We start from the raw sequence: 27,670 nt of genomic DNA, 5'->3' as shown, positions 1-27,670 counted from the left end.
ATTAATGTTCGATAATAAAAATGTTCTTGTTCATGTTAGTTCACAGTGCTTTATGTTAACAGATGGAACTTTTAATCTAAAACATTTATTAGTAAATGTTGAGATTAACATTAGCTAAGATTAATAATTTTATTTAATTAGCATTTATATTTTATTATGACTGAAAATTATTTTTAATAGTTTTCATTTTAGTTAACTAACAACCTTGTAGTTTGGCCTAAAATCACTATAATTATCCAATAATAGATGCAGGTTTTATTTATTGTTTTAAACTCAGTCAGCTCAAAACATCTAACAGACATCAACTCATGGCACAATAACTACACATTTTTTGAAAACCAGTGTACGGAAGCCCTAAGAGGCCATGGATTCATTTTATATATGTTTTCTTTAATTTTTTTTAGTGATCACAACTTAATTTTCTCGTGATCTCAACATAAAAAGCTGTTTTCTCGTGATCACAACTTAATTTTCTTGTGGTCTTGACATAACAAACGTTGTTTTCTCTATCACGACTCAATTTTCTCATGATTGACATTTAAAAAAAATAAATAATAATATTCCATTTTAACTGTTACATCCTCTTTCTAACGGCTGGGATGATTATAAATTCTTCCATTTAATAGAACGTCATATGTGTGTTTGTTACTCTATCACCCTCAAGTGAGAGATAAATGTGGCTTAAAGTAAACTTGATTAATTTTCACCATTCTTGGAATGTAAGGAATACTGATACTTGCATTAAAGTCTTAAATCACATTGATTGTCAACATTTTATGTTTCCACTGCCTTGTAAAGAAACACACATAAAATGAAGGCCTTGGTTTTTAATGGCCCAAGTGAAATAAGACGTTCAGTCAAGTTTTTGTGTGATCTGCACAGCATGAAGTTGTAATTTTTGGGATTAGTTTTTTATCAGCTTGTGTCAGCACAAGGTCGTAGACCTATGATGTGCTTATAACAACGAAACTAATTTACTGGTGTTATTTAACCACTAGAAACAACTTTTTTTGGGACCTATAGCACCAAGAGAAGCTCAACTCATAGTTCATTTGCCAAGTTGTAAGTTAGGTTACCCAGATATTTTTGCCTCCAGTGTCATGAAGTCTGCAAATTTCAACATCCTTCTCATCTGACATACTGCTTTTTGCATATTAGGGAAGTATGAATATTTGTAGGGCGGGAGAGAGACTGTCTTCCAGGGTTCCCACGGCCATGGAAAACCTGAAAATAACACATTACAATTCTGATTTCTAGGCCTGGAAAGTTTTACTGGGAGATACATTGTTTTTTTTAGTTGCGCTCCTCTCTAAAGTATTTAATCGGCTAGACATTGCTGTTTGTGAGTGCTTGTGTAGAGTAAACTTCCTCGAGGCAGCGCTATAACATCCGTCTCGTTTGTCTTTTGAGGGTCTTATTGAAGATATTTGCACACTAATTTGTACTCTAGGATCATTTAAATCTGTATAAAAGTCATGGAAACACAGGAAGTCACAACTGTTAAATTCCACTGCTAATGTCATAACACAGGCTGTGATCTCTATTGACAATTCTGTATGTTCAGTTTGCATTTCCATCCTCTCAACAGTCATTCCACCTTTAGTACTTTAGCATAAAGATTTGGGGTTGTTTGATTTAGTACACTTGGGAGACATCCACTGTTATTATGTTATTTACTGTCCATACTAATCCACAGCGGGCATGTAGAATGCAGGGCTCAGAGCTGTTATTAAGTATGCTTAGTACTGACATTCCTCTCCAAATCCCCGTACTTTTGGATGAGTCTCTGTCGAGTTTCCAGCTATCTGTTTCTGTCTCTTAAAAACTCTCTACGAAGGCTGTCAGACTTGTCTGCGTTCAACGTCACTTTGAGATTTCCTCCAAGCAGTCACTGAATAGACTTCTCTCTATTTACCATCCTGAAGGATAAACAAATGTGACCAGTGACCGCGTCACACACTTATCCGCACACACACATGTACGGATACATGTCATCTAAATCACTGCACTGCAACAGGTGTGTAGTCAACAGTGTGCGGATTGGGAATGTGTCCGTTTTATGCTTGTAAATCCGAGTAAAGCCCCTCTATACCGCTCCTTCCTCCTCAGCCGGTGCTTCATACTGTAGTTTCTAGACAAAAACATTTTTTCATAGAGGGCTCTTATTGCAGAACACAACAAAAAAAACAACACCAGCGGTGGTCACCCAGTCTAAGTAGATCTCATAAAAAAGAGAACGGAGTAAATTTCACTACCAGTAAGTGGAGTCTTTAACTTAGTAGAATTTCTTTTGAGGGTTTTAAAAAGTGCATACAAAGCTGCTGTGCGCTTTAGACAAATTATGCTTGGTCTTAAATCAGACTCCATGTTATTCACAATTTATTGGTATTTCATCTGAGTATTAAATGCAATATTTTCCGCTCTTCATTTTGTACAAACCTCAAATTTCTGTGACGAACTCAAGCTCTTACTGTAAATCAGTATCAGATCATCTTCCATCACAACCAAACTTTGGCCTGAGATAACTGTTATGACCTCAAAATGGTCTAGGATACCATTTATAATATGAATGCAATAAAAGGCAACTTCAGTAGAGAGCACACTTTCATGACTAAGTGCGAGTACACTTTTAAAAAGTGCACTGTAATAATGTAAATTGTGTTTTAATAATCTTTTGTCATTATTTAAAGTATACTTGATACTTTGATGTGTTGACTAACATACTAAAGCACATGTGGTCCACTACTTGATTAGCATTTTACCTGTAGTGTGTTATTAGATTACATTTAATATATTTTAAATGTAGTAAATTGTAACATCATCATTATAAATGTGTAATTACATATATGTTTGAATTCCTTACAACTGTCGCCTCTGGCTTGCTTAGTTGAGGACACTTAATATTCAACAATATTATTGATTTGACTGCACTGACACTGTAGGATGAGAACTGAACTGAGCTGAACGATGACATCACAGTTTTCTGCAGAACTGCTTTGTAGATGAAATGAACTAATTTAGAAATGTATGATCTTTACAACGGAACTGAATCAACAACAATCCGTATCGTATAAAGCGCTGTATAAATAAAGGTGACTTGACAATATACAGAGTACTCACCAGAAAACAAGAAATACAGTATACTGTGCAACTACAGTAAGACAAAAATACTGTATTTTGTAGTTACCGTTGTAACATGTTTATATTTTTGAGGTTGAGCGATAGCAAAGTCCCTTTCAAGGACATCAAAAGTCTTTGGTGATAGTTGCAATCGTGAAACGGTTCAGATTTGGCCCAGCTTCCGTTGTATACCCCAATTTTTTTTTCTTTTTTCCGATTTTCATTATTTACTCACCCTCGTGTTGTTCCAAATCCACAAGACTTTCGTTCATCTTCAGAACACAAATGAAGATATTTTTAATGAAATCTGAGAGCTTTCTGTCCCTCTTTTGAAAGTCTATTTACCCAAAACTTTGACGGTTCAAAACAATCATAAAAAGATCGTCATTTTGACAATTTTCATTTTGGGGTGAACTTTAACCAGAGAAACATAGATTTCATCGGAGACAACTGTCCCTTCATTATCTTCTTGGTCTCAGTCCCTCAATGCTCTGCCTCTTCCAAAACATACTCACCTGTGTCTTAATTTGATTTTTGATTAGAATTTTATGTGAACAGTTTTTGCATGTGTGTCAACTGAGACATATTGAGTGCTTGGGTTTCCTAAAAAAGAACATGGTGAAATCTGTTCATGAGGACATTTTTGTGAAGATTAAAAACACAAAAACAAAAGGAATAAAACGGACCATGTGTGAAAACAGGTGAATAGAGTTTAAAGTTTCGAAGAATGTGTCTTTGTTTTGGGAGCTGAAGTAATGCTCTGGGATTTTATGCTAATAGAATCCGTTTTAATGTGTTTGCAATGAAGAAAAACTGTAAGTCGCTTTGCATTATTGACCTGGAATAAAGAAACACAAAACCACTGCCACAAGAAACATTCCTTTGCCGCGTCAGTCTGAGCTCCAGTAGTTTATGTCCGTGAAAATATTTTCTGTGAACAGAACTGACCGATTGTTTCAGTGCAAGAGTTCTGAATGTTCTCTGTGTTTTTCCTTTAGATCTGATGTCTTGATATTCTCCTTTCCTCTCCTGTTTGATGAGGTGAAGTTCATGTGACCTCCAGAAGGTGTGCAGGTCATAGAAAAACACACTTACCATCTGGACACAAGTGACATACACCCTCATTACTACAAAATTACACACCACAAGACACACTCAAGTATGCAAAGAGACGGCTGTGGACTGCATTACAGAATGGGCCTGTTTTACATTTGTTTTCTGTTCTAGTGGCTTTTAGAGGGAGAGGGAGAGGCTTTTTTTGTTGCTCTAATTCTCTGATTTAGTTCTGGTTTGGTCAGAATAAGCCTCCCTGAGTGTTAGAAAGAAAGATAGAGAGACTGTGTCTGTCCATCAGAAAGTGATTGTAATTCTAAGCATTTTACAGCTTCTCTCACATGCAGGGAGATTTCTTGGAAGGAATCCTTGCTGCTTATGAAAGAACAAAAAATGGGGTGAGTGGAAAGAGGAGAGGAGGGAGATGTGTGCCAGTGTGTATGTGACTTGCTGTCTGGGGGTGAGACACACACACACACACACACACACACACACACACACACACACACACACACTTAAATACCAAAGAGAGAAACCCCCTTTCACTAAAACTTTCTCTCACACAAACACACATCTCCATTCAGAGACAGCGCCACTGCATTACTTCTCATTAAGACCAGGACATACACACACATTTACACACTTACTGACTGTCTTGTTCTGCTCATGGCTTGTGGGATGCAACTGCCGACCTGGAGCGGACACCAGTGGAGACTCATCCAGCGTTTCCTCCTGATGACCCTTTTGCTCTCCCTCCTGTGCCCACCCACAGAGCCTGTTCCCTGGGACAACGACTTCAGCAGCGGCCCTGGAGAGGTAAGAACCGCAGAGAATGAACAAATGATTCCAGCCGGCAGAACTAGAATGCATGCAAGTGTTTATGCAGAACAATATCTTATAGTGTGTTGGAATACTTTAAACTTAATTAGGATAAATTAAGATGTAGAAATCCACATAAATCTGCACTTTCAAAAATTCTAAATATTCAACATCTATAGTATTAAGTTCCTAAAGTTGCATCGAGTTATCAATTTAATAGGTTGAAATCTACATAAATATGACTTGACTTGATAAATGTTCTGGTATAGTACAATAATGTGATACCATTTTCAAGAAGGTTTTTCCAAAAAGTACATTGCTGCATTTTAAAATGATGCACATTTTTACAAAAATGCAATTGTTAAAATGACAGTAACAAAAATACTTTACAAAGTACAGAGTCCTCATTATAAGACAAGAAATACACTGTAAAACTATAGAGTTGGCACCAAAAAAAAAAAAAGTTGTGAAGAAAATACTGTCTCTTACAGTTCCTATAGCAACCTGTTTACATTTCTGAAAGTTTAATAGAATAAAATAAAATTAAATAAAAACATTTAATATATAAAAATCTTGTTAAAATATGTGTTTTTTTATGTATTTTTCTAAATGTTATCTATGCGGTGCAAAGGACTTTTTTTTTTTTTTAATAGGCTTATATGTATTATTATTTATTTTTTAAATGATATACCTTATGCTGTATTTGAGAAAAAATCTTTAAGTATGAAATGTCTAATATATATATATATATATATATATATATATATATATATATATATATATATAATTTTCATTTTTTTAAATCTTAACCTATTGAGTACTGTGAGAATGTGAGTAGATTACTCATAAACTCCTGAATCCAGTATAGTAAACACTGGAGAAAACATTGATGGCTCTTGTAAAGATCATCTTGGGGACAAAACATTGCAAAACTATCCAGTACGGATGTGTGTGTGTGGGGCTCTGGGGTCAGGTTTTGTCTTCATTGTAGGGAAGAAATGTCCCCATAGGAATAGTAAAACCCAAAATCACCTCTACTGTGGGGATCAGTCAAAGGTCCCCACGAGGAAAATGGCTTAGTAAACATACTAAATAACATATTAATAACATTGTTAAAAAAAAATGCCGAAAGGTTTATTTGAGGTTTGGGGGATAGAAAACATCATGAACTCAGAGTAAAAACAAAAGAAGTCACTGGAAAGTCCCCACTATGATAGAAAAACAACTGTGTGTGTGTTTTGGTGTTAGGAAGCAGAATTTTTCCAGTCTGTCAAGTATGATATTCTTAAAACTAAGCCTGTTTCTTATTGTAAGTCTGACAAACTGGGATAAAAGGTAGTCTTAATCAATCCCAGTTCTTACTTTGGAACTTACAATAAAAGCAGTTTGTTTAAGCATTAGATGGCTTGCAGTGAGTAATTTTGAATCATGAAACGATGTGGTCCTTGTCTGACCATAAAGTGTGAGTGTGTGTGTGTTTCTCATTATTGTGTTATGCTAAGAGGGACTGATGATGGTTTGAATGAAAAAGTTTTAGGAAACGGTTTACAGTGAATCATTGCCATTATAGTAGCAGGGTTTCCAAATCTGTAAATCTCAAACACAAGCAATCTCTCTCTTCATTGATCTGTTTTTTTTCTTCTGTATTTATCTTTGCTCATCTGCGAGCATGGGTGAATATTGAATTTGATGTTTACATGTTCAGTATACTAAAACTGTGAAAAAGTGTATATTATATAAGTGTATTTTTAGTAACTAACGTTAAAAAAGATGAATAATTAAACAATCTATTGCTCATTATTTGTTAATGCATTAACAAATGTTACGTAATGAGACATTATTGTAAAGTGTGACCTAAAATTTTCGTAAAATATGCACTCATGTGCTTTGAGTCTAATTTACATATAAATTATAAATGACTGAAAGCCTTTTTACAGGCATAAATACAGCTCAATGTGAGTGCATTTTCAGTGAAAGACAGCAATGCCCTTTTGAAGAGCTACATGTTTGCTTTTTTTGATTAACTCTTGCCAGATAAGACAGCCAATGTTGATGAATTTTCTGAAATCGAATCATCTTAGCCGTTCAATTTTGATTTTAATCTTTTTATTAATACGATCTCAAGCAAACATCTGCCCAGATAGTCTCCCATTTGAAGTGGTGAAATCCCTGTTTTCATCTGTGTGAAGTCATTACTCAGGTCTGAAGGTTGACTCGTGTGTGTGTGTGTGTGTGTGTGTGTGTGTGTGTGTGTGTGTGTGTGTGTGTGTGTGTGTGTGTGTGTGTGTGTGTGTGTGTGTGTGTGTGTGTGTGTGTGTGTGTGTGTGTGTGTGTGTGTGTGTGTGTGTGTGTGTGTGTGTGTGTGTGTGTGTGTGTGTGTTGTTCTCATGCAGGGCTGTGAGGGTTTCCAGGTGGATGTATGTGGTGTGTGCGCAGGGGATGGGAGCTCGTGTGAGCTGTTCAGTGGGACACTCTTTCTTTCTGTGCTCTCTGTTGGTTACCACAAGATCCTGGACATCCCCTCTGGAGCTCAACGAATCAAAATACAGGAAACACAGAAGACCAGGAACTACTTAGGTAATGGAACTGAATTCCTGCTGGCTCTTGTTTTTACTTTACTTCAGGCTCATTATCATGGCACGTTCCTCAAACAGGGTGCAATTTAGGGTTTTGAGACATAAAACACATTTGTGTGTGTGTGCTCTGAGAAATATATGTTAGATAAAAAAAAACTGGCTGGTGAGAATACAAATAAATAATCTCATTCTGTTAACTTATAATCAAAATTTTGCATTGACTGTATTTGATGTTCACAACCATTCAATCATTTTATTATAAGAGTGTAGACAAAATTATTAATCAAATAATTAAAATATTTTGGGGTTGGTAGTATTCTTTTTTTTTTTTTTTGTCTCTCTCACAAGGCAGCATTTACAAAAAAAAAACAAAAAAAAACTGTAATATTGTGAAACATTTTTAATGACTTTAAAAAAAAAATTATTTTAAATTTGATTTATTCCTGTGATGGCAAAGCTGAATTATCAGCATCATCACTCCAGTCTCCAATGTCACATGATCCTTCAGAAATCCGTGAAACTTCTTTTGGATGAATGGAAACGGCATAAATAGAAGTCTTTTGTAACATTTTAAATTTCTTCACTGTCACTTTTGATCCATTAAATGCATACTTGCTGAATAAAAGTATTAACTTCCTTCAAAATAAATAAATAAAATCTTACCAACCCCAAACTTTTGAACAGTAGTGTACCTAATTGGTTTATCAATAACTACAAATCAACATTTGGTTCCAATACAGCTTAATTTAGGCAAAAACCTGTAACCCTACTTCTGTGCAGTATACATATTTATCAATTTTGAATATTTAATGTTTGTTTGTGAAACAAATCATGTTTTTAAACTGTATGTAGACATGTCCCAAATTTTGGAAGCAAGCCTCATATAAAATGGAATGTATAAATATATATACAGTCAAACCAAAATGTATTCAGACACCTTCAACATTTCTCACATTATCACAGTTATCAAATCAGTTGATATTTCACTGGCTTTGGCCATCCTTCATCCTGAGACTGCCTCACAAATGAATTAGGTTGAATAGCTGTCAGCTGTTTAATTTAAGTACACATTTAGATTATACCAATTTAGGTCAACCAATTACCAAGACATGCTTCATTTTGTTCAGTCTGTGGTGTAAAAAGGTTGCATTAGCAATTAAAGAAAAAACACTTAAGCAAAACATGGTCAGGTCAAAGTGTCTGAATAATTTTTGGTCCCAAATTTTTATAAATTTTACTGATAGTCCACGGTATGAAGAATTTTTGGGTATAATATGTCACAGTTTACTTTATTTTGCTATCATCACTTTCATAAATGAACTTACATATCCTGAACCCACTAGTAAATATAAATATATATATATAAATAAATGTGGTGTCTGAATAATTTTTGGTTTGACTGTATATTGCTTCTTTCACTGACAATTATTAAGCATTTCAGGCCCTATTATACCCTATTCTTCAAAGTGCCATATCTTAAGGTGGTAACTGGTTTTCCTTCTAAGTGGTCCAAGCTGGTAGACCACTGTGAACCAGCAGAATAACAGCTACCACATTCCAGACGCCAGCTGGTGTGACCTGGTTTATCCCATAAAGGTTAATATGTGTTATGGAACCATGTGTCCTTCTTCCATCCATAATCTTTTTCCCCCCCTCTCTCTTTCTTCAAGCTCTCAGGACAGCGAGTGGTGAATCAGTGATAAATGGTGACTGGGTAATCGACAGGCCAGGATATTTCTATGCCGTGGGTACTCGGCTCACATACAAACGGCCCAATGAGATACGCAGCAGAGCGGGAGAATCCATCACTGCTCCTGGCCCAACCAATCAGGAGCTGCATCTCTTTGTGAGAGACCACTCCTACTGTATGATATCACAAAACTGCCTCGATTAAAGATACATATATAGAAAGCGGCTTAGTGTGGAAGATACACTCTAAGAAAAGTCTGTTAAAATAAGGAACAGTATTGTGTTAATACAAAGGAATTTTCTGTATAGATTTTTTTTCACAGGTGTTTTACCTGTATTTTGTATTACACGTTTCATTGTGCTGTGTTTAAGGGTTAAAGAAAATGTAATTGATAATGTTCTACATAAAATGACTAGTACCTTTTCCGTTTTTGGCTTATTTTCCTTACAGTGTGATGTATTGTTTTAGAAAGTTAGGAAGTTTGTTTTTATGATAACAAAGGCTTCTGATTAAGTCCATATGAATAGTGTGTAAGACTGGATTTTTTGTTTTAAACTCCATATTTTTCAGGTGATTTATCAACAGCCCAATCCAACAGTGTATTATGAATACATTCTACCCAAAGACCCCATCACTGACACTTACTCAGATGCCTATTCTTATTCTAGTGTACTTCCTCTGGGTAAGTATTTCAATATATCATTTTATATCATACTAATGCACATATGGAGTACACTATAAAGATTCTTTTGAAATAAATATTTTTTATTCAGCAGGGAGGGACACATTTAATTGATCAAAAGTGAGAGTAAACACTTTTACATTGTTAAAAAAAAAAAAAAAAATGCTTTTCTCATGAACTGTTTTCAACATTGATAATAATAGGAAATGTTTCTTGAGCACCAAATCAGCATATTAAAATGATTTCTGACAAATCATGTGACTGAAGATTGGAGTAATGGTTTCTGAAAATTGTAATATTTCATATTACTGTTTTTACTGTATTTTTTATTACATACTTGGTGAGCAAAACAGACTTTTAAAAACAAAGAGTTTTGATTCACAAGTATAAAAACAAGATGTTAACAAAATTCCAAAAAAATTATCAGAAGTTTTTAGATTATTATAACTGTTTCTATGCTTGTACATATAATTTTTTTAAGGGTTTTTATCTGCTAGGTAATAGGGGCGTTTTATGCTGTATATATGTATATATAAAAAAGTATACGTTTTTTTTTCTTTTTTAAAATCTTAAGCAACCATCTTTCACCTTCTTTCTGTCTCTTTCCCCCTCTCTCATCCTCCAGTAGAGAGTCATGGAATGTTTCCTGATCCTGAGAATAGTGACAGTGAAAGCTCAATGGGCAGCCCTCATCCTAACCAAGTTCCTTTGGACCCTATAACCCCGGAACCAGTTCCTCAATACAGCTGGGTTGCCATGAAAACAACACCCTGCAGTGCCACCTGTGGAACAGGTAGATTTGTTGTTAGTCCATACATTAATGTGCATTTGTGGTCCTTTCTTCTTTTAATTTGGTCTGGGTAAACTAAATTGTCTCTTAAAAGATTCCTAGAATATGTGCAAGACAGAACTAGAAAGTAATTATTTTTGGCCCTGAGATATAAACACACTGTTGTGTTGTCTAATGAATAGTGTTCTGAATTTGAATGTAGTGACACACACACACACACACGCGCAACATTCACGCATTCCAGGCCATTGCAGAGGTTTTATAATGTCCTCACTGTTTAAAAATCTAAATCAAATCCAGAGTAACCATACTTTTGTGCTTGCGAATAAAACCAAAATAGATTGGTATTCTACCAGCCGCAGACACTGAACTTGTAAGACAATGTCTGTCCTGTCTGTCTCTGTTTAATCTGTTTGTCTGGTGTGTTTATCAGGCAGTCGTGAAGTTGTGTTCAGCTGTGTGGAAAGGGCCACTCAAACCACTGTACCGGGAGATCTCTGTAGCTACACCAGTCATTCTGGCCCCCAGGTAGAAGAGTGTCAATCGCAGCCTTGTCCAGCCTTGTGAGTGAACATCTTTTACTGCAGATAAAGGATTAAAAAAAAAACAGCACTAAAGTTAGTTCAAGATTATTTAGTTAGTCAGTCACTAAAGTATATTATATGAATACATTTTAAATATATATACTTAAATAAGCCTATCACATAGGCCTAACACACTACAGTTAAAATTATAATCAAGTCCTACTTTACATATATCTTGGTATCGTCACAACTACTTGCCAAATATACTTAGAATACTTATTACTTAATCATACTTTTCTTAATGAAGTACAATTATATGACAAATGTACTTAAACGTTTCTGTATACATGTCAGTCTAAGCCAAGTATACTTACTTATGTATGATTTTGTATGTATCTTACATAAAAATGTGTATACACTTAAAATATGCTTATTTTTAGTTTTAAACACAGTAAACTAATAGCACACTTAAAAACTGTCCATATGGGCATTTGGACTTGATTTTCAAATGGTGCAAATGAGAAGCACATGTGAATGAAACCAAGCAGTTGTCCTTCAACCAGTGTGTGTGTGTGTGTGTGTGTGTGTGTAGTTGGGATGTAGGGGAGTGGTCTGAGTGCAGTAAGACCTGTGGTCCAGGTTTCCAGTATCGTCAGGTGATTTGCCAGCAGACGCAGGGACACCATGGCAATAGCACAGTCATCGTGGCGGCCAGTCTCTGCGACGACACAGAAATGCCAGAGACGACCACCGTGTGCCAGCTCAAGATCTGCAGTGAGTGGCAGATCCGCTCAGAGTGGACAGAGGTTTGTGAATGTGTCTGTGTGTAGGGGAGAGTGGGGTAAGATGAGCCAGTTTTTCCTTAAGTACGTGAAGCAAGAAGAAATGAGACAAGAGGTTAAACTAATACTCATAACTGTGTTTCATGACATCATCTATCATCTGGAATTATTATACATCTATAACATATTATAACATCTGGCTATTGACTTGAATAATGTGGTCTCAGTTTGTCCCATAACCACCTAATTAGGAAAAAATTACCTCATTAACAGTGTCGTCATTGTTAACAAAAACGAAAGTTTAAAATATTAAAAATATGTTGAGAGAAATGTTGCTTTGGCAGCTGACTGAAATAAAGTTGAAGTTGAAGTACTGAAACTAAATATAAAAATAATGGCTAATAAATACTATAATAGTAAATAAATTATACTAAATAATACTGTTTGTTATTTATCTTGACCTGCCATGAAAATAATAATAATAAAAATCTTAATCAAAGACTGATAAAGGCTGGTTTCTGAATGTACAGTTTCTCCAGAAGTATTAGTATACCTGAGCCACGTTTAAAAATGCATTTATTTAATTGCATTAGGAAAATGTGGCTTAAGTAAAAAACTTCTGGGCTCAGTATATGTCATTGGTCACGTAAACACAGATGGTGGCTCATCTTACCTCGCTCTCCCCTTACACTACCGTTTAAAAGTTTGGGGTCAATAAGAAGTTTTTTTTCTTCTTTCTTTAAAAATAAATAAATCGAATTACTTTTATTTAGCAAGTATCCTCTAAATTAATCAAAAGTGGCAGTAAAATCTTTTACATTGCTACAAAAAAAAATATTACAAATGCTGTTCTTTTTAACTTTCTATTTATCACATACACCAAAAGTATTAAGCAGCACAACTGTTTATATTGATGATAATAAATGTTTCTTAAGCATCAAATCAGCACATTAGAATGATGTCTGAAAGATCCTGTGACACTGAAGACTGGAGTAATGATGCTGAAAATTCAGCTTTGACATCACTGAAGTGACATTTTAAATTAAAATTAAATTCACAATATTACTGTCTTTACTGCATTTTTTATCAAATAAATGCAGCCTTGGTGAACATTAGAGACTTCTTTCAAAAACATTAAAAAACAACCTTATGGGCTCCAAACTTTTAAACGGTAGTGTAGATGTGAAAAAGAAGAGAAGATGTAAAAGAGGAATTATTATTTACATTATATTTGCTTATGATAACCTGCACAATATACAATATATTAGGCCTAGCAGATCATGGTTTTTGGAGGTCAGTAGCCATCAATACAAAGTGCTCAGAGAAAACCCCCCTCTCTCTCTCTCTTTCAGTGCTCTGTGCCGTGTGGAGTAGGTCAGCGCAGAAGAGAAGTCGTGTGTGTGGATAACCTGGGTGACATCGTTTCTGATGAGGAATGCAACATGGCGCTTCGCCCACAGGACCTGCAGAACTGTGACAAAGGAGTGTGTGCCAGCAGCTGGTTCTATTCTCTCTGGAGTGATAGGGTGAGAAAAAAAGGGCGCTTTTCTTCAGTATTTCCCAGTAGCACTTCTAAAACAGCTGTTTATGTCTCTCTGCAGTGCTCTGCAGACTGTGCGGAAGGAAGTCGCAGCCGGTCGGTGGTGTGTATGATGAGTCAGACCAACTCACTTCCACTGGACAACTGCGATGATGAGGATAAACCCGACGAGCTCATGCCGTGTGACCTGGGACCCTGCTCACAGCGACTGGAATGGTACACAGGAGCCTGGGGACAGGTGCATGGACACACACATGCTGAAAGTTTAGTTGAAGTGCTAAAATTACTAAAGCTAAAACTGAAATAAAATGAAAGGTATACAGAAACAAAAAGTAATATAAATGATTAAAGCACACAACAAAAGTTCAAAAATTTAAACTAAAATTTAAACTAAAAATATAAAATAAAGGTTAATTTAACTGTTAACTGTCAGTGTCCCGCGTGGCCATACCAATTGTGTTTATTTCCTGTCAAGTATTTTAGTAATCATTATAAATTAGATATTATTCAAGAGCTAAAACACTCAAAAATCATATTTTAAAATCAGACATGGAAATCATACTTTAATCCTTTTAGCCGGCTCCTCCCCCTAGTGAGCGGTGTCATGTTTCACATTTTACTAAATGTACTGCATTATTTTATGGTCAAATCTATTTCTAATCTTGACAAATCAAATCACACATGGTTGGAAAGGTCTGAGACTAAAAGTTCTGTATTTGACCACTGTTTTGTGTTAGAAGTGATATTGTGACAGAAATGTTTTCATTTGTTACAGGAGAATGCACAATTAAAATTTGTGTGAGTCACTCTGTGGCTATTTTTATAATAGGCCCTTTTCAAAAGTTCACAGGAACCTCCATTTTTGTGATGATAAACTTTCAATTTGGAACACAACTAAATATTTGGCTTTGATTTTCTAGCGGTTTTAGAGTTCAAAATATTTTGTAAATTATATGGATGCTTCTTCCTTTTATACCCCTTGGGCATGGAATGACTTGCAAAACGTACTTAAATTGAAGTCTTTGCCACCTTTGAATACTTTTAAATGTATTTTGCAATCTGTTTTAAAAGAGCCTTGTAAGTGCTTTTCTTTACCCTTTTTTTTTAATTGCTTCCTATAATAATCTGAGAGTGTTTTCTCTAAAAAGAGATCAACCTTATGTCTGGATTCCAAAGCATTCAAGAATTACAGCAATTTAGGTTTATTTAAAGGGGTAGTCACCCAAAAAAGACAATTATGTCCTCATTCACTCATCCTCAAGTTGTTCAAAACCAGTATGAATTTCTTTCTTCTGCTGAACACAAAATAAGATATTAAGAAGAATTTCGGTAACCAATCAGTTGTGAGGTATCATTGACTTCCATAGTATGGAAAAACAAATACCTTGGAAGTAAATTATGCCTCACAACTGTTTGGTTACAAACATTCTTCAAAATGTCTTCTTTCATGTTCCACATAACAGAGAAATTCATACATGTTTGAAACAACTTATGGGTGAGTAAATGATGACAGAATTTTCATTTTGGGGTGAACTATCCCTTTAAGCCTTTTCACATCTATGCTCAAAGATGGAGGTGACAGTAATTAAAATATTAATAAATACTATAATAATATAATTTAATACTAAAAATAAGTCTGCTTTTGAACTATTCATTAAAAGAGCTGACTCATAAGAGTCGTTCGTATTTGGAATTGAGCTGCACTAGTAACTCAGTGTTTTTGATTCACTGAAAAAAACCAGATCTAATACTGAAACCCTGTTTGCTTGTGTGTGTGTGTGTGTGTGTGTGTGTGTGTGTGTGTGTGTGTGTGTGTCACAGTGCTCGTCTGAATGTGGCAATGGTACCCAGAGTCGAGGTGTGGTCTGTGTTGTCCAAAACAATGTCCAATTAGAAGTCACCTCAGATGAGCGCTGCTCTCATCTGCCCCGTCCTCCGAGTGGACAGACCTGCTATTTGAAGAGTTGTGGTGCGCAGTGGTACATGACGGAATGGAGCTCGGTTAGTTCCTCACACACACAGCGCAACTTCAACCAAGCTGTTTCAATCAACTCGTTTAACACGAATGTTTTTAACTACCTCAGTGTTCTCGTTCCTGCGACGGAGGCTTTCGAGTGAGGGAGGTACGTTGTTTGCAAGATGAACTGACCACAAGCCATGACTGTGATCCTGCCCTTGAACCTGCAAATCAAGAGAAGTGTAACACACACACCTGCACGCCACAGATTGGTATGATTTTTCTACAGCTGTCACTTTCTTCATTTAAAATAATTTGTCTTTGTACTTCTAGTATTGTTAAGCACCCTAAATGACAATTCTGCCATCTAATCACACAAATGTCATTCCAAAACAAGGCTGGGTATCGATACAGATTTCCCAATCTAAATCTGATTCACAAGCTCTTGAATCGATTCCAAATCATTTATTTCTTCCACTTGATTACATATTCTTCTTATTGCAGAAATAAATATTTATTTATTTATTGCTTTAAATTATTATGGCCAGTGTTTCAGACTTATTTTAAACTTGTCTGTTTGACAGTGTTGTTATTGTTACCAAAAGCTAAAACTATTAAAATGTATTTGAAAGCTGGTAAATAAAGCTGTATTAAAATAAAATTAAAGTAATAGATGAAAAACTTAAATATATATATTTTTTAATTTAAATAAATACGTACATTTAAGTTGATGTACTAAAATTCCCAAATCTAAACTGAAATAAAATGTTACATTTATATAGAAATAAAACAAAAACGAAATAAAATTGACTGACACATAATAGAGATACTAAAACTTAAACTTTTCTTACAATCGCTGCAAGCTCGTATCCAGTCCTCACCCTACTTTTTTCCCTCTTATAATCCATTTCATATAGCTGTACATCCCAGTATAGAAAAGAACGGTCGCTACTTCCGTTACATCGTGACTTTAACAGTGAACATCAGTATTGTGTAAATGAAGATCACGATTAATCAAAATCTATATTTTTACCCAGCTCTTTCCAAACCTATATTTTCCTTCTTCCATGGAACAATTAAGGAGATCTTAAGCTAAATGTTAAATTGCTCTTTTCCATATTATGTATAAAAGTTAATGAAGACTGTAGCTATCAAACTTCATAAAAAAAAAAAAAAAAATGATGTTGTACTTTGAGAAAAACCCATATAGGTTAGGAATGATCATGATGACAGAACTTTCATTTTTGTGTGAACTACCTTTAAGATGTTTCTCTGTCTCTGTCTGTAGACGAGTCCTGCAGGGATTTGTACTATAACTGTGTGGTGGTGGTCCAGGCTCGTTTGTGTGTGTACTCATACTACCGCACCACATGTTGTGCATCATGCTCTCGGGTCATTCAGAGAGACACACCGCATAGAATCAGGTGATCAGGTCGGCTCCTTGGGATGTGACATCACCGCTCGCCTTTCCTTGGATTGTTATGTCCTTGTCTCTCATCATGACATCATCGCCCACCTGTTTTCAGCTGGATCTGACCCTGAGATGACATCACTGTTCATCACCTCTCTGTCTTTCACTTCAAAAGACTTTAAGTATACATTCACTGCCTTTCTTTTTTAAAACACAAAATGAGAATGCTCTATGAGCAATTGAATATTTATTGCAAATAAAAACAACTGAGCCTCTTTTACTTCATTTATTATGTTCAGTAATGTCTAAAAATGAATATTGACTGATTTTCAAATGAATCTTTATATTTAAATGTTAATTTATGACTATTAACCTATCTAAATATAACATCTAAAACTTTGCTTTTCTGCCATTGTAGAGGGGTCCTTGTATTTTTCATAATTTAAAGAGAGGTCCACATGCAATATTAGTCAAGGTTTCTTGCTCCAAAATGAGTTTAGTTTTCAAAACCATTTTCACCTTCTTTTTGATCCTGAATTTTAAAGTTCCAATGAAACGGAAGTAGCAACAGATCTTCCGAATTGTGACGTACGTCTGAGTGAAGAGAAAAAACTTGGTCGTGTACATCGGTTGATGACTGGATTTTGAGATGTGGGCAGATGAACACAAGCTGGAAGGGGCGGGATTAAGCAGACGAAATGAAAGTCTTATCACCAGAGATTAGTCTATTGTTTATATATACCAGAAGATCGAGTTATAAGACTTCAATTAAACAACGAGATTACTTTTTTTTTTTTTTAAATGAAACACGGATGAGTTATTTACAAATATTTTTATAACATGCGTTTAGAAAATAAACTGGGTGAAATTTCATTTCACGCAGGTTTAAAAGGCCTGTTTTAGCTACTGTACATTTAAGACTTCTATGCGAACACTGTTGTGAGAAATGAAACAGTGCTTATGTTGTAAGCTGAATTTCGACAAATTGTCTTTTTGGACTGGGGAGGTTTTGAGTTTTGATTCAAAAGATCAAAGATAATGTGATTTGTCCTGATATGACCCCTTGAAGAGGTCACTTCAGTATGAGTAGAACAGACTCGCCAGAAATGCACACATGCTTCAGAATGGCCCTCTCACTCTGAAAAATGGACAAAAAAAATGAATACAAAATAAACCTAATGATGGTGAATTCTAAAATAAAGGAAAGACGTGTTCCTTCAGTGAGACACTCTATTTGCTATAAGATGTACAAAAACTAAAGAGTCAAACAAGGACATAAAATGCTCTGAAAATGCTGTATATTCACAGTGGAGTCTATAATGTGGGAATGGGAATAGAATGAACCTGTACTTCCTTGTTAGATAATAAAGTAATAAAGAAAATAAAGTATTTTTTTTATTATTAAATAGAAAATAATTAAATTGTTGTTATTAACTCATTAATAACATTATGGTATTTATGGGAAAACATCCCATAAGTGCAATATTTCAATATAGGAAACAAACTTCCAGTGACAATATTGATATAAATAATAATAATAATATTCATTTGTGGAATAAAAAACATTCTTGACAAATATCATCTTAATCTTGGCATTCAAAATGAATGATTAGTGTCATTGAATGCAAAGAAATAAAACAAATAGGTTAAAAAAAACCTTTTACAATGCAACAGATGCCATAACATATTATGTCCCTTTTGAAGATCTTGAAATGGGTCAAAGGTGTTGCATTTAGATGATCTTGTGTCACAATCTTAACCAATCAGATCAACATGTTATGTATTTACAATTTTATAAAATGTATTGCATTGTACTTGAGAATTTGCATTATTTCTCAGCACTATAAATGTGTATATTTACAATCTATTATACAATATGATTTCAAATAATTTCTGCTCAGAGATTAAGTTGTATTTCTTAATCTTGGCATTCAAAATGAATGATTAGTGTCATTGTATGCAAAGAAATAAAACAAAATGATTAATAGGCGATTCATTTACTCTAATTTATCATGAAAAAAACATCTGCTTTTACATTAGTTAACATGAACTAATACTTATATTCACTAATACATAACTAAAACTAAATGTTGTATATGTTATTCTTCTTGTTATTTAATGGACATGAGCTAACATAAAATGGTAGAGTAGGACCAAAAAATGTTCATCCAATCATTGCATTTAGATTTAGATCTCCTACCTGCCTGTCAACATACCTCCACACACCCTGCTCGCGCAGACATCACACGTCATCAGCATGTTCCGTATGGAAATGCATGCGCTGTAGACAGACGTCAGTCACCGAGCACCGCAAACGAACAGCAGCCGCCTTTTACAGTTCTCCTGAACCAAAACCATGAGCTTATGCTGTGATCCCGCCATGTCGTAACGGTTCTACCATAACCGTTCTAATCCGTTATATGCATTTCTATGTCAACCCTATCAATGCCGAAATTAAAATGCAGCAGTCAGTTAATGCATAACTAACTTACAATGTTACCATTTTTCCTTAATACAAAATATTATTGAATTAAAAAAGATTACTATTTGTTTGTATATGTAAAAAATTTCAGTGTAATTGTGTAAATATAGTCATATGTAGAGTCGCAGTCACAGAACAGTGTATCAGAAACAAAAAGCTGTTTGTAGGACACTCATCCACCCTACTAATTTCAAGTTCAATTTGTTTGAATATAGACTTTCATGATGCATATTTTTCTAAAGAAGCTTTAAAGAGAAAAAGACCCTTATGTGTCCTTGGGAAGATCCAAGGCTCTGGGGAAAACCGCCTCTTCAGGTTCTCATATTTAAATTTATACAGCAACATAAAGCATTTCCAGCCCTGTCCTGAATCTGTGTTCAGAAGTAGACAAATGCTGCCCTCTCCTGGAATATCACAGCAAGAGGAAAATGGACACTTCTGTACATTACCCAGTATATTATGTTAATAAATCTGATTTAATACATTTATAAAATGAATCTAATGGTTTGTTTTACTTTCAAGAATTTCTCAAAAAAAGTATCCTCAAAATTATTCTATAAATCAGAAAAGTAACCAAAAGCAGTATTTACTGTTTTTGATCCACACCATTGAAAATGTAATTATTGTTCAAACATTTTGTTAAATGTTTCCATTTCAACTCGTCACAATAATTTTTGTCATTTATACTCGCTTTTATGGATTATCAGTTGCAGTTTCAACTTAGTTTTCTTCAATCGAAAGTGGTTGAAAAGGTGCAATTACCTTGTCACTGCAAGTTGTAATTTTGGCAAAATATTTAATTTAAGACAACAATCAAACTTTATCGTTAAATCAAAACTTTACACTTAAACAAATAGGTTAAAACCTTTTACAATGCAACAGATGCCATAAAATATTATGTCCCTTTTGAAGATCTTGAAATGGGTCAAAGGTGTTGCATTTAGATGATCTTGTGTCACAATCTTAACCAATCAGATCAACATGTTATGTATTTACAATTTTATAAAATGTATTGCATTGTACTTGAGAATTTGCATTATTTCTCAGCACTATAAATGTGTATATTTACAATCTATTATATTATATGATTTCAAATAATTTCTGCTCAGAGATTAAGTTGTACTTCTCCTGTTATTTTCTTAAGTTTGCAGTAAAAGGTGCATATTGACATCTCTGTAAATCTCTGTAAATAAAAACTGTTGTTCAGTTATATACAGTTGTAACATCCCAAGCCAAGTCTTCTAAAATAATAATGGAAATGAATGAACATTTGTCTTTAACTTTGTATTGAACATTTTGTACGGAAACAGAGTTTAAGCACATATTTTACAAATGAATGTATAGAAAGAAAGAAATTCATGTATTGCACTATAGTAAGTTAATAATGGTGTCATTCACACTCAGTCACTGCCTGGAGCAGAAGCTCATCAGGTACCTCTTCAGTGGTCCTTTCTACTTCCTGCAAAGCTTCTAGATAAGCAGGGTCATCAGGCCACTCTCCCCAATCCTCAGTGTTCGCAGGCCGGGCAGCCGAGGAGGACTCTGCTGAAGCATTCATGGGTACAGAGCTCTTGGCAAGCTCAATGTTCCCCAGTTCATCCGTCAAATATTCCTGATCCTCTTCATCCTTAAGATAAAGAAAGGTGTACTCAGCCAAATGTACGGTTATGTGAATGACAGGTGTCTCCAGACGAGGTGAATCCTGACAAACCTTCATCAGTAGGTGGCTCATGCAGACCTCCTGAGGCAGTGGGAAGCCTGAACATAGAAATGCCACCATATTAAAAACAAACCCTTTTAAATGCAATATCATTCCCCACAAACTTGCCATATCTTAACATTCTTATTTTAGTATTATTTATATACTATTATAAAGTTTCTTAACATTTGTAATTAACTTTTATTTACATTTTTAAATTGTATTTGTAAAAAAAATGTCTTGTTTTTCATTTGCAACTTTACTTCAGCTTAAACCTATAACAGTTAGTTGGCAACAAAACATTTTTTATATTAATTTAAAAATGTTCATCAAATATTTATATCTGATTATTATTTATTTTTTTAAGTGACCTAAAATTACTTTTAATAGTTTGTTAACAACAACAACAACACTGAAATTCAGCCTATCTGGGAGCGTAATATCATCTATCTATTCCTCTATGGAGCGTACTGGAGGATCTGAAGTTCTGTCTCCTGCAGTCAGGGTCATGGCATTTCTGATACCACACTTCTTCTTTGAGATCCACCACAATCCTATCAAAAAGAAGAATAAAGAGCATTCGTAATTTGTTGCAAACCATCAAACAGAGAATGAAAAGCAATGCAAGTCACAGTGATAGCGACTCACATGATGTTGTTGCTCTTGTGGAAGCGCTTCACATTGTGGCACCAGCGGAATTTCTCAATGTCATAAACCAGCAGCTGTTCAGATGCAAAGTAGTTCCATCGCCGGATACCTGTTTGGGTTAAATGTGACATTCAGTTAACAAAGCATTCAGCTGAAATAATTCCTTTTGTGAAAAACATGCCTTCAGCAACGTGAGTAGATAATGACAAATTTCATTTGAAAGAAATAGTATACAGATCTTTTTTCTCCTGCTTACTTCCTTGAATGCCATCCTTGCACACGAGTGTCAGCACAAATTCATCCACCTCTTTAAAAGGAGACGGCTTCTGTTCACCTAACAGATCTATACAGAGAGGGCGGAGGGAGAAGTCTCTAATTGTAATGAACTGTCTATGGTGTGAAAAGTAAAACATGACATAACATTTATTTCACCCAACAGCCACCAGGCTAGTGAATGTTCCATTTCATATATATAAATGCACATTATATAGTGTGTTTAATGCAAATTTTAAGCCAACCACATTACAGCACTGACCTGAGATGGTTAATTCTGAATAAATTCACTTACCCATCCTTCCTCCATTCATTTTTGACCTGATATTCATTTTTTTTATTAAAAAAATAAATAATTGTGTCCATCGGAGTGGTCCAAGACCCTAGGACTTTTGTCACACTTGAACCACAAATACACTTTTTTATTTATTTTATTTACTGGATTCAAGGAGTTTTGAGGTTGAAATTTAAAAAAGTAACAAATCCTTCCCTCAAGGGTCAATGTGACCCCCTTAGAAATGAATGGAATGCGAGGAATATTTCAGTACACATAGAAAAAACTAAAACTGCTCAAAATTCTAACTAAAAATACTTAAACTTTACCAAAAAATTAGGTAACACTTTATTTTACAGTGTCCTTGTTACATGTAACATATGTACGTACCATAGTAATAACAGTAAATTATGCATAATTACATGAAACTAACCCTCAAACAAACCCTAATCCTACCCTAACCCTATAGAAAGTACATGTAGTTGCTTAATATTACTCAGTACTTAAATATATAATTACACTGTAACAATGACACCTTAAAAAAAAAAAGTGTAACTAAAAATGATTTTATACTTTTACTTATGAATTATTACTTATTTATTATTTATTGATCAAATCTAATCATTTAAAGGTAAATTAAATAACAAAAAATCTCCCCAAAATTACATTAAGAAATAGAAAAAATATTACCAAAATAAAATAAGCTTCCTGGAAAAGAAAAGAAAAAAAGTATATTTAAGGGCTTCGGGTCACTTTGACCCACGAGGGAAGGATTTGTTACAAAGTGTGAGGGAAGGTTGAGGGAAGCTCTTGGTGATGTTAACTTGTATTTCTCACCAGAGCTGTGTGACTCTCTTTGCAGGGTTGAACACAGAGACCCTGCTGTTTTCTTCTGTGGTATATCATGCGTCAAAATCCTCTGTCCTGTGAAACTGGTACAAAACAGAAATGTGCGTTAGTGTGTGTGAAAGCGAGAGAGACACAAAAATAAAATCACAAAAAGCTTGCTCCACCACAGTGTGGACAACATATTTACACAATTTTTGCATACAATAACCTGATGTTGGTGATTAAAGAATCTAGAAATATGCGTTCTTCTTTAGTGGTGTGGTTGGAGGGCTTTGGGACAAACTTGTTGTCTTCTGCCACACTGAAGGCTGCATTCTTTCCCAGTTTGGAGGACTTGTAGAGGCGAAAGTTCCTGTTCTTGGTGTAGACACCTTCAAAAGAGAGCATGGAATTAACATCAGGCATAACTTTCTTGTCCTTTACCTTAATAAACTCTTGTAAAAGAGAAGTGTGCTTAATTTGATTGAATATACACTTGTAGTGTACTTCAAATCTTAAAAATATATTTTCTTAAAAACTGTACTAGCTGGACAGGGCCGTAGAAGGGCAACAACCAAGCAGCAGGATCGGTATTTGCGCCTTTGTGTGAGGAGGAACAAAAGGAGCACTGCCAGAGCCCTACAAAATGACCTACAGCAGTCTACTGCCCAGCACTGTGCAGCTCGATCGCATTTGCCAGGGAACACCAGAATTGGCAGGTCCGCTATTGGCGCCCCATTCTCTTCACAGATGAGACTGACAGACATGAAAGAGTCTGGAGAAGCTGTAGGGAACGTTATGCTGACTGCAACACCATCCAGTAAGACTGGTTTGATAGTGGGTCAGTGATGGTCTTAAAGGGTCACACAAACCTTCATGTGCTCAAGTTGGATCAGCCTGTAATTTCAATTTTTACTTTGATTTTTTGGTGTGATTTTAAATCCAGCCCTCAATTTGTTGATTACTTTGGCTACCATGGACACATCATTTTGATAAATATTTTTTTTAATAAAATATGGCGCTACCCTGACTGGGGTGTATACTACATTTACATTTAATTGTAAATAATATGCAATTAAGTGTCTGATAACATTACATTTAGTTTGCACTTGTGTATCCTTTTAAAGTATATTATTTCCATAATAAGTATTCTTTTTTTTCACAAGAGACCATTTAATGTATTAAATGTATTTAATCAACAGCAAAGTTTAAATGTTTTCAAGACTAAAGAACCAACTTTAAATTCTTACCCAGATCAACAAAAAGTTGTTCCTGCCCATTTTTGCTCTTGACTACTAGAAAGCCAAGATCCTTCTCTTCAAACTTTATTCTCTTGGTCTGAGAACCATCCACATCAGCTCTGTTCTCTCTTGGTGCCTCTGGATTGCTTTAAACCAAATCAAACCAATATTATAACAGAAAGGATGTATTAACACTGCAAAAACATTTTAAAAAATGAGGCTGTAAGAAACTGGTGGACGGTTTTTTACAGAAAACAAGAGGGGCAATAAAGAAATCAGTTCAAAATAATGACTTTAATTACAGCCCTTCCAATGTTTGTCATCTCTCACCTTTTTTGAAGGCTGTTTATAGCAGAATGTAGGATATCATGAATAAATCGCCCTGCAAACACGCACACAAAAATCACAATCACAGATCGTGACAAATATATATATATGTATTTATCAACCATCAATAGTGTCACTCAACAGAGTCACTAAAAGCACATGATGATGACATGACAATGACTCACCTACATGGGAGTTATCTTTGAAGGCAGCACTGGGAAGCATGAAGATAAGATGGCGACTAAACTTCTCAGAGGTGCTGGAGTCAAGATTAAGGACGTCTTTTGCAGAGCAGCGTAGACCATAAACCTCCTCTAGCTTCTCACACACATACTGTTATTGCATATTGAGGAAATTACATGTCTAGTTATGAAAACCATTTTAAAACAAGAACTGACAAATCACTACACCACTTTTCAAAAGTTTAGGGGCGCCAGAAAGATTTGTGTGTGTGTGTTTGAAAAAAGCCTTTTGAGCTTACCAAGGCAGCATTTATTTGATCAAAAATACATTAAAAACAATAACATTGTGAAATATTATTACAAGTAAATTTTTTTTTAAAAAAATTCTAAATTTAATTGATTCCTGTGGCGGCAAAGCTGAATATTCAACATCATTACTCCAGTCTTCAGTGTCACATGATCTTTCCAGAAATCATTATAATATGCTTATTTGGTGCTCAAAAAACATTTCTTATTTTTATTCATGTTAAAACAGTTGCACTGCTAAATGTTTTTGAGGAAACATTATATTTTTTTCCCTATTTTTTTTTTTGATAATTAAATAAATAGATAAATAATGTTTATCATTTAGCATTTTTTAAATAGAAATCTTTTGTAACAATATTTCTTAACATTAGAAAATGTATTAAATAATATGAACAAACAGTGACAAATATATATATTTTTACATTTAATCATCTTTGGCAATGTTAATGAAAAACAAATACAATAGTTCCATTTTTGTTCAAGTTCACAGTGCATTAACTAATGTTAAAGGAACACTCCACCGTTTTTTCATATTTAACTATGTTATTATTCCCTTAACTAAGACGAGTTGATACATACCGGAATAGCACTTGGGAGCACTTCGACTCGGCGTAGTAAAAAGTCACGCCTGAAAAATCCGCGCGCCAGAGCGATTGAGTGCACGCACTGAGACGAGAGAGGTATGCATCAACTCCTCTTAGTTAAGGGAATAAGATAGTTTAATATGAAAAAAACGGTGGAGTGTTCCTTTAACAAATACAACTTTTAATTAAAAAATGTACTAGCAAATGTTGGAATTAACATTAACAAACATTTGTTTGATCAATTTAATGCGTATTTGCTGAATAAAAGTAGGCTATTACTTTATTTAAAAAAAATCTTACTGACCCCCAAACTTTTGAATGGTAGCATATTTACCTGAATTAGTTTTGCCACCATAATCTTGCCGTCCAGGTGCGTGTTGGTGCCTTTGTGAAACTCTAAGTCAAAGTAGAGTTTGCAGACGGCTCCTTCCAGAATGACCTCATAGCAGTGCATCAGAGACTGTCTGTGAGTGCTGAAGAGACACAGATCTCTCATTCACCTACAACAATGCCTCTAAGTGCATGTACATTGTATTAAAAATTAAGTGAAAATAAACTAATAATGTGCAAAGTAACTATTCTGTAGCAGATTCCTTTCCATGAGTAACTTCCCTAACACTGATTTATCATTATATATGTCACAGTTACCTGTAATAATGCCAAAGTTCACTGTAGCTGGTCACTAGGAAAATCCTCTGTCCAGCATCACTGCCTTCCTTCTCAAGTGAAAATATGTGCACGTCCTGACAAAGACAGAATAAGAGAAAAACATTTTAAAAACAGCTGATGATATACTTTACTTGAACGGATATCTAACAGCTAATGTCTAGACCTGTTTTATGTGCTGAATGAAGCCGATGGCTGCGTTCTGCCGTGGGAACAGTCTCCAGACAGAGGAGGGCTGCCATGGCCGGGACAGACGTGGCTTGTATGGACTGCACAGAGGAGAAGACTGAAAGGACGAGGCTGTCTGCTCCAAAGACTTCAGCCTGTCCTGCCACTTTCCTCCCACCATCCTTGCCTCAAAACACTGGAGTATGATTAAATCTCACTCATGCTCTGTGATGTGATCATCAGAGGACAGTAATGAGGTCAGAAAAACTGAAGTCACCTGTGAGCAGGTAAAAGTCCAACAGCAAATGTACGGTTAAGGCTTCTGGTAGAGCAGATGTAATACTGGGATATTACTGGGCTGGTATCTGAATGGTGAAATTATTAACTATCAAGAATGTTGGCCATTTTTTTTTATCATAAATAGACATAGAAACAAATAAATAAAATGTTACTGGTTTTGTTTATGTAACTGTTAAATGCCAGACACACAATGTAGTACTAATGCACTGTAAACAATAAATAGATAGATAGATAACGTTAGACAGCCAGACAAGGGATAAAACCGAACAACAAATTAAGGAACATCGAACAGGGACTGCATATAGTAACATGTTAATAAAAAATATATATGAGTGCTACATTATACATTAAGAAATAAATGCACATACACCAAGTTTGGTTGCTTACTTGTATTCTTGCTTTATAGTCCTTTGTATTTTGTTATTACATATTGACAGTCTGAAGTACTTCCTCTATCTGAGCACAGCGTCAGCGGCTTTTTGAGGAACGCGCGTAATTGTACGTCACAGAACGAAGCATTGCGCATGCGCTAGATGCACCGAGCGCGAAACGGAACTTGTTTAAGATCATGAATATTAATTAGTTGACACCCCTCATCGTTATTAGAAGTTATTTTCTTTTGTTGTTTAATTGTTTTATTATTTTTGGGGGATATTAGTACCATATATGCATGTTATCATACTGGTATTACGGTTAGGTTTAGTTAAAACGAAAAAAAGTAATTTTCTAATTAATATTCATGAGATCG

General features: G+C 34.9%; 2 protein-coding genes across 10 annotated transcripts; one reads left to right on the top strand and one right to left on the bottom strand.

Annotated features, from left to right (window-relative positions):
* Positions 1–17,219, top strand: adamtsl7 (ADAMTS-like 7). 3 transcript variants are annotated; one of them, XM_082164586.1, is made up of 12 exons: positions 5–4,989; positions 7,386–7,569; positions 9,239–9,414; positions 9,829–9,940; positions 10,569–10,733; positions 11,164–11,293; positions 11,847–12,060; positions 13,389–13,562; positions 13,638–13,814; positions 15,398–15,577; positions 15,661–15,805; positions 16,822–17,219. In XM_082164586.1, the coding sequence occupies exons 1-12, from the start codon at positions 4,840–4,842 to the stop codon at positions 16,959–16,961; spliced, it is 1,947 nt and encodes a 648-aa protein (XP_082020712.1). In that variant the 5' UTR covers positions 5–4,839; the 3' UTR covers positions 16,962–17,219. The 3 variants fall into 3 exon arrangements, with proteins under 3 accessions (XP_082020713.1, XP_082020712.1, XP_082020711.1); XM_082164585.1 differs by having other exon boundaries at positions 8–4,989; positions 10,566–10,733; XM_082164587.1 differs by lacking the exons at positions 15,661–15,805; positions 16,822–17,219 and having other exon boundaries at positions 1–4,989; positions 10,566–10,733; positions 13,638–13,792; positions 15,398–15,479.
* Positions 17,220–20,695: 3,476 nt separating this feature from the next.
* On the bottom strand, positions 20,696–27,409 carry primpol (primase and polymerase (DNA-directed)). Of its 7 annotated transcripts, XM_082164593.1 has the most exons (15): positions 27,310–27,406; positions 26,900–26,987; positions 26,621–26,818; positions 26,437–26,531; positions 26,123–26,261; positions 24,902–25,049; positions 24,720–24,771; positions 24,399–24,535; positions 23,378–23,540; positions 23,158–23,252; positions 22,030–22,116; positions 21,774–21,882; positions 21,597–21,679; positions 21,138–21,184; positions 20,696–21,053 (listed from the first exon to the last, which is right to left on the bottom strand). In XM_082164593.1, exons 3-15 carry the CDS (start codon positions 26,801–26,803, stop codon positions 20,817–20,819), a joined length of 1,575 nt encoding a protein of 524 aa, XP_082020719.1. In that variant the 5' UTR covers positions 26,804–26,818; positions 26,900–26,987; positions 27,310–27,406; the 3' UTR covers positions 20,696–20,816. The 7 variants fall into 7 exon arrangements, with proteins under 7 accessions (XP_082020719.1, XP_082020715.1, XP_082020718.1 ...); XM_082164589.1 differs by lacking the exon at positions 26,900–26,987 and having other exon boundaries at positions 26,621–26,899; positions 27,310–27,409; XM_082164592.1 differs by lacking the exon at positions 26,900–26,987 and having other exon boundaries at positions 26,621–26,847; positions 27,310–27,409.
* Between the last annotated feature and the right edge of the window lie 261 nt (positions 27,410–27,670).

Source organism: Leuciscus leuciscus, assembly GCF_965113295.1.
Source record: "Leuciscus leuciscus genome assembly, chromosome: 3".
Lineage (NCBI taxonomy): Eukaryota > Metazoa > Chordata > Actinopteri > Cypriniformes > Leuciscidae > Leuciscus > Leuciscus leuciscus.
The sequence above is the reverse complement of the archived record's forward strand: the minus strand, read 5'-3'. Positions and strand labels throughout refer to the sequence as shown.